At 35.1% G+C, this 12,454-nt stretch overlaps 2 protein-coding genes and 1 pseudogene across 2 annotated transcripts; all 3 read left to right on the top strand.

The window, feature by feature from the left end:
* The first annotated feature begins 52 nt into the window (after positions 1-52).
* Positions 53-5,935, top strand: LOC111401147 (ABC transporter D family member 1-like). Its single transcript, XM_023028746.1, has 9 exons — positions 53-154; positions 965-1,145; positions 1,237-1,395; positions 3,251-3,412; positions 3,492-3,701; positions 4,683-4,843; positions 4,947-4,999; positions 5,098-5,176; positions 5,363-5,935. Exons 1-9 carry the CDS (start codon positions 86-88, stop codon positions 5,447-5,449), a joined length of 1,161 nt encoding a protein of 386 aa, XP_022884514.1. The 5' UTR covers positions 53-85; the 3' UTR covers positions 5,450-5,935.
* A 1,666-nt stretch (positions 5,936-7,601) lies between these two features.
* On the top strand, positions 7,602-8,610 carry LOC111400260. Its single transcript, XM_023027680.1, has 2 exons — positions 7,602-8,133; positions 8,444-8,610. Exons 1-2 carry the CDS (start codon positions 7,602-7,604, stop codon positions 8,608-8,610), a joined length of 699 nt encoding a protein of 232 aa, XP_022883448.1.
* Positions 8,611-11,266: 2,656 nt separating this feature from the next.
* On the top strand, positions 11,267-12,003 carry LOC111401148 (annotated as a pseudogene).
* Positions 12,004-12,454: the final 451 nt, after the last annotated feature.

Below are 12,454 nucleotides of genomic sequence, written 5' to 3' on the forward strand. Positions count from 1 at the left end.
TTTTTTTTTTTTTTTTTTTTTTTTTTCAAAATATATATTACCATAAACATTTGCCTGCCTGACATTCTGTTCATTTATTAGGTACATGCATGAAAGATTACGTACACATGCTGAGTCTGTTGCATTTTTTGGTGGTGGTGCCAGAGAGAAAGAGGCTAGTCTCATTATCCCTTTGTATCCCCTGCTTTAAATGTAATATTGAATGCTCTCTTTCAAGAGTACTTGTTCATATTTAAACCATAATGGTTAAGCCCAATTGTTCACTGAAAATCTATTAAAAGTCAGAGGTTGTTTTCTAAACATTATAAATGCTGTCACCACCTGTATTTGTCTTAACATCCGAAGTTGGAATGGTAAATATTTGAAGCTGTAATAAATATAAATGAAATCCTGCAGTGACATAAGACCTTGAATGAGGAGGATTATACTCGCAGTTGGATCACTAGTAGTAATGTCAGGAACTTGTACTTAAGCATAGCAGGTATAGATAGAATTACATGCTGTGGAAGTACAAAGTTACAACATCAATGACCAGGAACTGTTGAGAATGATTGAAATTAGTACATGTTGTTTGTAAGGCAAGAAACTGATTCAGTTACGGAACTACAAACTTCTTGCTGATCATTTGTTTCAAGATACTGAATGTTTGCTTATAATCTATAAGCATGCATGAAGACCTCACTAGTATTATTTTTATCTCTCAATTTTCCTCATAAAATCTTCTGTTATTGCTTCTGAAGTTGTAAGTTTAGCATTTTGTGGGCACATTTGATCAAATCAACTGTCCAGACATGAATAGTAAAATGCGATAAATATCACCTCACATCTAACTATTCTGATGTTTTACTCAGTTTTTGACAACAGCTAGCTAATTTTAGCTAGCTTCTCCTGCTGTGCCTGTCTTTATCATACTTGTACTGCTCTGCGTGTCTTGAATCTTATCAATCCTGCTTGTACTGTCCAGATGATTGAATCCAGATATACAGAACTTTTTAATCACTCTATATTTCTTCTTAAGAAGAAATGGTTATTCGGCATACTAGATGACTTTGTGACGAAGCAACTTCCGCACAATGTTACTTGGGGATTAAGCTTATTGTATGCCATGGAACACAAAGGGGATCGAGCCAAGACTTCAACTCAAGGTGAGAGCACTTCATTAACAATTTTTGTTTTCCATTTTCTTACTTAAACCTCATCATATAAACTTTACATTTACGCTGCTTTCTTATTCAGGTGAACTGGCACATGCTCTGCGATTCTTAGCATCTGTCGTATCTCAAAGCTTTTTGGCATTTGGTGACATTCTTGAGCTACATAGGAAGTTCCTGGAGCTTTCTGGTGGTGTCAATCGAATTTTTGAGCTTGAAGAGCTTCTGAATGCTGCTCAACATGGTGTGTGGCGCTCCAATCTTCTTTCTTTGTCTATTAATTCTTTATTTGTTTTTAACATATTACTCTAAAAAGTTGATGAAGATTATGCTTATTCATATGGGAATTTGTAAAAGAAAAAGCTTGTCAAGGAAATTCGAAATATATAGTACCATTGTTGGAGAGGATATGCAATTCTTGTATGGTTTTGGTAAAATAAAAGGTTTCATTAGTGGACCAGTAGTTGATTGATGTTAAAAATGGACGTTCTTTAGACATGTTGTGATAAAGAGTGTGACCAACTCTTAAATTTAGGCTGAATCTTCAGCCTTCTGGCATTTTCATGTTATATTAGGTTCAACACCAGATCTAAAAAGGTACAGGAATTAAAGTTACTAATGGGAGGATATGAGAGTAACGATTTGCATCTGAAACCCTCTTGTCAAAACTTAATATGCATTTAGGAATTGGTGGAACTTTAAATTGCAGGCAGAAAGAATGAAAGTTGAAGGATGTTCTTAGCCCAAGATCTGGGAGAAAATGTGGACAGTAGTTCTTATGGAATCAGAGATGGGAACAACCTGGTGGGCAGAGTGTGGTTTCAAAGCTGAAGGTGAACTTAGATGTATCCTACTTGCGCTGATACAGTTTTCCGTTAAATCCAACTGCAGAAACAGAGATCTAATTCCTGGGTGTTTGAAAACTGAAGCAGCGACTTTGGGGAAGAACAGGGAAAGGGGGTGGGTGGATGTTGGAGCTGTATCTGTAAGGGCACGTGTATGCTCGGCATTTTGTAGGTCCAACATAAGAGGTAGTGTAGTAGCTAGTTCTAGATCCAACTTATTCAGAAGCAGGGATATCCACTTAACAAAGGGTTTTCTTGATATAACAACCTATACAATTCTAGTTTTCAGGAGAGTGGTGGCAGGACAGCCAGAAAGGGTAAATTATCTGATTTCTTATAGTATATGGTAACTGAGCTTTTCTACACTTCCCATCTTTAAACGTTGGAGCAATTTAAGTGGCTTTCCATGTTTCATAACACGTGAAGTACACTGACAACTTTGACTTCCTGGTTGGAAAGAAAAATTTTGGGGGGTGGGGGTGGTTTGGGGGTTGTTACGTTACCTCTGATTTCTTATAGTATGTGGTGACTGAGCTTTTCTCCCCGTCCCATCTTAAGACGTCGGAGCAATTTAAGTCGCTTTCCGTGTTTCATAACATGTGGAGCACACTGAAACAAAGTTGAATTTGTGGTTGGAAAGAGAAGGGTTAGTTTGAAACCATTAAAAATCATGAAACTTCTGTTTGATCTAGATTCTGGGTGTTACTTCTTTTGATTGGGTTTCCTTGACTCTGGCTCTAAAAAAAATATTTAGTACTTGAAATCCTGGACGAATGGAGTAGAAATATCAAGTGTGAGATATTATGATGTTCTGCAAGGCCTTTGAAAATGTAATGATTTGTGGCATAATAATTGAGAAGTAACTAAAACTTGTCTGATCTCTGCACTGAAATCCTTATTTGAAAGTTTGAAGCCATAAAAATTCATGAAACTGCTGTCGGATCACATATGCAATATTGTACTACCTTATTTTTGAAAATTTGGGTTCTGGGTGTTAATTCTTTTGATTGTGTTTTTGGAAATTCAATGGCACTAAAATAAATATTTAGTACTTGAAATCCTGGATGAATAGAGATAAATTTAATATGATTTGCATGGTAGAAATATCAAATGTTATATATAATGCTGTTCTCGATTTTTTGGGACATGCATAACATTATAGTTGATTATTATGGGATCGGCTTTAATTTGTTGCTTTTGAAGAAGTATATTGATTTTATTATATTCTGGCTGACATGGTTGGTACTTTTGCAGAAGATAGTCACAATGGCAGTTCTACGCTATCAAATCTGACTGAATCTCAGTCAAAAAATGCTATTACTTTCTCCGAGGTGGATATTATTACTCCAACTCAGAAAATGTTGGCTAAACAACTGACATGCGTTATAGCTCCAGGGAAAAGCCTTCTTGTCACTGGTTAGTGGATAACTCACCTCTATTACTGCAGTCTTTCCAGACTTCTAGTATAATCATGTTGACTATTTCTCTTTTGAAGGTCCAAATGGGAGTGGAAAGAGTTCCATCTTCAGAGTCCTGCGAGGCCTATGGCCTGTTGTCAGTGGAAGACTTGTTAAACCACTCCATAAGATTAATTCTGGATCTGGCATTTTCTACGTGCCTCAACGACCGTATACTTGCTTGGGAACCCTAAGGGATCAAATCATATATCCACTTTCCCGTGATGAGGCAGAGAAAAGAGCATTAGGTTTGTTAAATCAAATGTTCTTGCTAATGCTTCTATTTTCCTTTGGATTTATTTTCTTTTTAGCAGATTATGATTTACGATATGCGTAAAATAACTCATTGAACTTGAATAATAAAATAATTTAAAACCATCATTAGCCATTTATGAATGAATGAAACATTTTTTTTTTTAGTGATGGCACCATTTTTAAAGAACATAACCAGTGCATGAACCTGGTTGAGTCCTCAAATTATGAGGTCACTAATTCTTATATGTTATTTCTGGTCACATCTACCTCTTATTCTTACCTTGGCTAGTCAAACCGTGGAATGAAGAATATGTTCCTAATAAACAAATAGGACTCTTTTAAATATTGTTGGTGTCAGAACTTTGCCATTTTTTGAGATTTATAATTTACCACCCTGGTCAGGATTAAGTAGTGACAGGGTATTGTTGCATTATCTGTGAACTTATTACAGCCTTCAATTACTAGCTACCCAATTAGCAGGTCGTTAGTTAGACAGGACTGTCCTGGGCTGTTGACTAACAGTTCTTTAGGCAGTGTTAATAACCGCCCCTTATCTTTTACCAAAGGAATTCAGGTTAAGGTGCCAGACGTGAGACTTGAATAGAAGAGATTATTAATCTTTATTTTATTGATATTTGGATATTGCTACTACCAACAGAATGCAATTTGTTGGCGGGACATTTTTCTTATTTTATTAGATGTGAAATGTTGGTGGTAATAAAAATCAAATGAATGAAAGAGTAGTGCATTTCCACAGGGTTGAAGTTCCTGTACTTTATGAATTGTCGAAATCACAGTAAATCTTTCTAGTCTTCAGTTTGGTTATTCAGTTATGCATTCTATGAATTACGTGGCTGCTTCTCTCATATGGTGTGAAACCCTGTTCTTCTTTTTATTCTACTTTCTTAATGTTTCAGCAGTCTGTCCCCAAAGGTCTAAACCAATGCATCTTAATTTATGGGTTAACTTTCTAGGTCAAGAATCTGTTGGCGCCACTGAAAGTTTGGATGCACATCTAAGAACTATTTTGGAGAATGTTAAATTACTCTACCTTTTGGAAAGAGAAGGTGGATGGGATGCTAACCAGAACTGGGAAGATATTTTGTCTCTTGGGGAACAACAGAGACTGGGCATGGTAAGTGCAAATATAGAAATATGGCTTCTTGACAATGGGCTTGTTTGACATGTTAATTTAGAAAATTCTACATAATTGTTGACACATTTTAATGTTTCACAAGGCACGGCTATTCTTTCAGAAGCCCCAATTTGGAATCCTTGATGAGTGCACCAAGTAAGCAAATGGAACTCATAATATTCTCTTTCTTCTTTTACTGACGGGGACGAAGCTTATTCTCATCTCTCGTCTCTCCTTTCATCTTACAATTACAGTGCTACCAGTGTTGATGTTGAAGAGCACCTTTATAGCCTTGCTAATGATTTGGGCATCACGGTTATAACATCCTCACAGGTACATGGTGCTATTGACTGGCTGAATATCAGTCTTTGCTGTCTTTATTTACCTTGTAGTAAGATAACATTGCTCTCAGCTCATGCACATGCCTCACTTCTGTACTTTGTCGTACACATTCACTTCAGATTCTAGTTTATGTTTATTTTCTGTCAATTAATGACTTTCATGCTTATCTTTTTCCAGCGTCCTGCTTTGATTCCATTCCATTCGTTGGAGTTGCGGTTAATTGACGGTGAGGGTAAATGGGAGCTTCGTACAATTGAACAGTGAATGGGCATACCATTTGCTTGTAATTTGCCGCCATGATGCACAATGGATTACGGTGCATGCATCACCAAGTTTGCTATCCAGTGGATTTGATATAAACTGAACCATACAATTAGGTTGCAAATCTCCCAAGTGATTTTGGGTAGCAGCGAGTATAGTTCATACACCATAACTGTTATCTAAAGTAAAGAAGCACAGTTAGAGCATTCAATAAATTTTCTATTTTCTTTTTTTCTTTTTTTTAAACGTTTGGTGGTTGGTTTAGGTGGGGGAGAAATTGTTATAATAGAAACATTACGTACAGGCATGAGAGTTACCTTGTTTTGTTGTAAAATTTGGTATCCAATCATGTTGATTAGCCCTCGTAATAATAATTATGGGCACAAGGAGGGCCTATTGACCGAAAGTCTCGGATTCTCTTTAGCATCCATCATGTTCAATTCTTTTCTGTAAACATGTATGGCCTTAAATGTTTATCTTCCTCATAAATTACATTCTGTTCTCCCCCGTAATATTGTCCTGAATCTGAACGCGTCTTTTACAAGATTTAAGTGAAGTTGATACATATATTGTTGTTTGTTTTGTGTGGCTACTTTTATCTTGAAGATCATAGATGGCATGGGTCATTTCAAGATTGGTCTCTTCTGGTTAACCCTTCCTTTCATTCTAGCCTATCAGTTGCAGATCATATCAAATTTTGGTAGGCATCATTGGAACCAAATAATTTCTTGTGTGCATTGTGCCTGTGTGCAAAAGCTGGCGCTTTTAAGGATTTTTTAGATTACTATAAAGGATTTGTTTTGGGTATGAAATTGACAGGTTAAGATTCCCTTTTTAGTGGAAAATCTTCACGTTTTTTACACTACATATTAGTGGTTCAATCGCTTATCCATATCTCATGGTGATTTTAGACCAAGTGTTTCTATCGATAAGTACTTGGGCACCACTTTATTGCCAACGTCTCAATCCGCTCTCTTTAGAACTCAACTTAATGGCCAATCGCTTTATATATTGATGGGTGATGCTACATGTACATTTTCTATGTACATAATGCTTTATCTCTCTCACATAGAGGGGAGCCGGCACATAATTTATTATGTGTGGGCCCTTGAAAGGGGGGTGTAATATATTATGTACATTGAAAGTGTACAAGTAATATTTTTCTCCTAGAAATCTAGCTTTTGTAAAGCCAAATCTATACACACTCAACATATTTTGTGGGCCCTTCATTTAATTTATTGGATATGTAGGAAAATTGACTCCTTGTAGTGGACAGCTTTTCATTTGCCATCTTCAATTTTTGGTGCGACCATGGGCTTCAATTGTATTTATCATAATATATTTTTGTTCTTCTCTGGTGCAGAATTTTCAATCATACTTATTAACGTTTGAACTTATCTTCAAAAATTGCTTATGCAACTATAATGATTTCTCTCTGATTTAACCATTTGGTAACCTTGCGATGTACCAATTGGATTTTAAAATGTAGTATATTGAGCCATCCTATCACGATCAATGCATCCATGTTTCTGTATAAAATAATGCTATTTAGCACAATTGATATTACAACACTAGTCCAGGTGACATTAAATAAAATGCTCAATGAAAAATAGAATTAAGTGATTCATTTAATTATGCTTCTTATCTAACGCAACGTTAGTGTCACCTAAACTGATGATGTAACAGTAATACTAAATAGGAATATGTAGAAATCAATATATTTAAAATGTTAATTTCAAATGGATTACAACATGTAAGTGAAAATTAATGTTGACGTAACTCAACACTAATCCCCGGGGGGAGAGGGGGTCGCCTTAGAGAATTACTAGCCCTTCAAGAACCCGAAGAGGTTATATCAAATTAAAGATAATCCAACACGAAATTACAGAAAGATTCAATTGGATGCTTTTATTATATTGGATAATTACAACTAAATCTTTGTCATTATGGACCTCTAATCTTCGATTAATTAATAATTAGTAGAGATTACTCATAACATTGTATGCAGGCTTCCTCTAAAAAGTAACACCATCTTCTTTCCACTATCTACATGTGCAACTGCATATATATGTATATATCCCACCAAGCAATGCCCTTCTCATCAAAACTCTCTTCCTCTCTCTGAAATCACTCTTGCATACACACACGAACAGATATGGGGTATCAGTCTTATTCTTCTACGATAAGCTGTGAAATCCGAATCATTAGAGCCAAAAATATAGATATCAAAACCCAGGGAGAAGTATTTGTTAGATGTTATCTGTCTGCAGGAAACAACAAAAGAGTCCAAATAAACACCCAACATATCCCAACAAAATCTGATTTGCTTTGGAATGAAACTTTCTCTTTAGACTGCTCGGGAAGTGATGAGGACTCCATTTCCTTGCTCAAACAAGGAAGTGTCATCTTCGAGCTCAGGTGGAGAAGCACTGCGCCATTCATTGGCAGAATCAACGGCTCAAAACTCTTGGGAAGAGCTGAGATTCCGTGGAAAAATATCTTTTTATCACCAAATATGGAAATTGAGAATTGGGTTGTAATGATCCCAAATGATAATAAATGGGTAGACGAAGATGCCAAACCAGCTGCAGTGCAAATAGGAATGAAAATTCAAGAATCTGCAGTGGCGTCTATAAAAAGAAGGAAAAATGATAGAAAGTGGGATGAGTGTGGCTGCTGCATGGATGGTATGTGTAGTTCATGTGTAGATTATGACATTTTTGCTATTGGAGCTGCTTTTGAAACATTGTAACTTTAACTAACTAGGTTTGTTCTTGCATTAAAATTTTGGATTAATGTATTCAAAATCTGTATTTATTTTTTTGTGGCAATTCAACTAGTTAAATTGCAAAATTTTCAGTTAGTCTTTGCCTTTCCTCAAGCATTTTCATCGTTTCCAAGCATCAATTAAAATGGAATATATAACAGATATCCACTATAAGTCATTCTATCTGAGGAACCAGTAAAAATCATTACATGCTGGGATTAATTTCTTAGTCGGTAATGAAGAAGATACTGAAGCCAAATATGGAGGATTTCTAGTTAAGGTTTCCAATACGCTCGTGGTTCTAGATTTGAGAGGATTCGATGGCAAACATCGATGTTACATAGAAGAATTATTGGCAAGAGAGATGATTGTAGCTGAATGGCCTATTGAAGGATAGAATGGCGGGATATGCGAATGTGATAAATGTGAAAATGTTTGAAAGAAGATGTATTATTTAGATATCTAGAAAATAAATGTTATGTTATTTGTTGTAGCTCACAGCAGCAGTCGTTCTACGTGGCACACATGTGACAATTAGTAATTTGATACATTAATGTGATAGTTTTTTTTTTATTATCTTATGCAACAAATCACTAACCGTCGCATGTATGCTACTTAGGACAATTGTGATAGTGAGTGATTATAAATAGCATTATTCTTTCTTTATCCGAGCCCAACTATAGTTGAGCTTAATTAACCTAATTATCGGCGTGACGAAAATGGCCGGGCAAAGGTTTGGCCTTGAACGAGTCATTTCAAGATTAATCTAAAATTTGAGCAGGTCATCAACATCTCTAACCTTTGTGCACTTGTGATGTAACATTGTAACTGAGTGCAAGAACATTAGCTTTTAATGATTTTTTTGGATTATTATAAAAGATTTGTATATGTATCAAGTTGATAAGTTGAAATTCGTTTTTTACGTATCAAGTTGACAACTAAGATTTCATTTGTAATGGAAGATCATTTATGTTTTTTAATTACCTGATGCGTATTAGTGTTTCGATTACTAATCTATATCTCAAGGTGATTTTTGGCCCTTTTTCAATTCAGTTGTTCCTATCGATTAACTAAGATAAGTACTTGAGCAGCACTTTATTGCCCATGTGTGAATATGCTTTTCCTAAAGAAATCAACTAGTTGTGTGTCATGGCCAATTGCTCAGTGCTAGACGACTAGAAACCCAATTTTTTATAATGTGATATTTGTCGACTGTCGTAATGTTATATTCCGATGTTTATCTAATAAATTTATCATTATTTTGAATGTTATGTAGTAAAATGTATCATGGACGTTTTAGACGATCGATGTCTCTATTAAAGTTAATTATTATATGCATATAGTTTAATTGAACTTGACATAAATTATGTGATATATACATTTTTTTTTTATTGTATGCTTATCATTAATAACTTGCCATTTATACGTAAACTCAATCTACCAATGTTTTGAAACGATTCATTTCTATTCTGAGTAAATTCTATATAAATTAATTAGATTGACAAATAGAACTAATATTTAGGATTAAATTGTTTAGTATATGTAATTTTTGTGTTCTAATTAACTCATCCCATCCCTATATAGGTGCTTATTAGGGTTTATTCTTATAATTCACTTTTTTTTTTTTTGCCCGAATTTGAGAATTTTTTAAAATAAGAATTAGGATGACGTTTGAGAGTCATACAAAAGTACCAAACCTTTGGAATTTCAAGTTGCACTACCAAACCAGTGCATTTTGTTAGTTCTATTTTTTTTAAATAATTTATGTCTCAATTAATTTTCATAATTGGTGAGAGATAAGATGATATACTTTACAACACATGCTAGAAGGGCAACTTTCTCGAATTATTATTTTGTGACACACACTAAACTAGCAAGCCTATGACCAAGAATAAGCTCATGTTTGGGAGTTGTTTACAATCGATTAAAATTATAATCAGATAGAAATACGTCGTGAATAAGTTGGTAGTCCTTGTGGGACTATGAAAAGTTTATAAACAGAACCCAAACATGGGCCAAGTCAATCACACTTAACTAAATTACAGTCAACTGATAAAATCAAGAATGCACTTCATGCCAAAAATACTTCAAATGACAACTAAATTACATTCCATAAGTACAAAAGTAGTAATGGATAAAGTGATCGAGAAAAGCACATAAGGGTCCTCATAGTGATATTGACTCCTTTTGCTAGAAGTTCATCAACTTGTAAATCATGCACAAACAAATAAAAGATATAGACTCTGTTAACTAACTTGCCCAAATGGTAAGATTGTTAGAAAGGGAAGAAATATATTTTTATCTTCAAAATATCACTTCTTGTGTAGGTTAAAATTACCTCCTTTAATCATCTCAAAATATGAGGTGGAATTTATAAATCGAGTCGCCGTAAGAATTTATCTTATAGTATCATCTCGAGCTTGGATAGTCTAGATTGTTTTTACATCCCTAACTTCGAATCATACCAGTACTATATCAAATAGTCTCGCATAAATAACACATTAGAAGCTTGAACCTTCATTCTTTCTCCTTGCAATCTTTGCAAGTAACAATAAATACCTTTTAATCTACACCGATCAATGAATTTGATTGATCAATTATGTATTGTGGGGACTGTTAATATTGAATTAACTGATTGATCAATTAAATAAGTCATATTTAATTCAACTAAAAAAGTTGATATAAATTTAAGTTAAAGCGAATAATTATTTTTAACCATATATTTCTTGAAATTCGTAATTCTTCAACTGCACATTTTATCAATTTATTTATTAAAAATCTGATTTTTATCAAAAAGAGCATAGACTGCATCAAGTCATAAAATAAAATTGGGCTTTAAAAAGTGACCCCCAATTTAAAGCCCACGTTCACTGAGTTGACAGATAACCCAAGTCCAATTAAAGCCCTCCTCCTCAACGTACCGATGAAAACCGAATTCACCGAGCCATCGCCGAGAGCTTCATTCCGCTTTAGTGGTGCACGTCAACAATCGATGATTGATACGTCACATTAGCGATATCATTATGTGCAATAATTATGTAAAAATAGAATTTTTATTATCAAAATTCTTACCAAACAAGCACTTAATCAATATTCTAAGAATGGGAAGCAGACTAGGAAGAAGAGTAGTTAATTTTGCTAATCTTCCCATAAAACTCCTCGTGCCTTCTTCTTTATCCAATATTTCCGAAATTGCTATCAAAACCATTCCCTCCGCTTCAAAGGTTCAATATGGGTATTTGAGTTTATATATGTAACGTATAATCGTTAATTATCTTTTGATATTTAATTATTTAAATCTTGCAGATTGAGATTAAGCGGGTTTTAGAATCACTTTACGGATTCGAGGTGGAGAAAGTCCGGACTCTAAACATGGAGGGCAAGATGAAGAAGCGAGGAGACTAATGTGACCCTCAAAAACCCATTGTCCGTAAACCCGGACCTTTACCCAATATGGATAATTAAAGCGGGCAAAAGGAGTTTGAATAAGCAGTCTAAATCGAGCATTGTGGAGGACCCGGAAGCTATAAAGAAGTCGCATTGGCTTGATGAAAAGAAAGATGGCAGGAGATTTAATAGGCCGGAAGGGCGTACCTTTGGTTGCCGTGGTGGCAGTGATGGTGATGGAGCAGTGGCCACGAGCTCGGGGGCAAAATTTCCATGGAGCAGTATGAGGTCTTTTGGGAGGTAACATGTATTAGTTTTCAAGATTTATTTATGGGGAGCTGAAATGATGGCTAGATGTTATAAAATGTCACAGTATGTTTAATGGTATATATTCTTGAAGTAATTTTTGAGTCTGGTAGATTTATTGATATCATTATGGTGCAAAGATGATGGAAAAAGGATTGCTATGGCGTGAACTTTTCACTTGTAGCATAGTGGTGAGTATTCCCGCTTGTCACACAGGTGACCCGGGTTCGATTCTTGGCAACGGGCTTTGAATTTTTTGTGTACCTAGTTCCAAAGTTTCACTTATTTACATGAAAGAATAATGTCGGCAAAGTTATAGTATAGTAGAGAATACTCCTGTCTATCATGTGGATTACTTGGTTCGATCTCTACCAATGGTTAAATTTTACCTTTTGTATGCTATTAGAGCTCTAGCTCAAGCACCCGCTCAAGCTCCATCTCCTCGCGTGCTTAACGTGTTATAATTAACCGTGGCGCCAATTGTATAGATGCTAGACGTCAATGAGTTGTCATACAACTGGAATAGTTGGTTAGATTCCTTTTGTATT

This window comes from Olea europaea, chromosome 10 (assembly GCF_002742605.1).
Source record: "Olea europaea var. sylvestris chromosome 10, O_europaea_v1, whole genome shotgun sequence".
NCBI lineage: Eukaryota > Viridiplantae > Streptophyta > Magnoliopsida > Lamiales > Oleaceae > Olea > Olea europaea.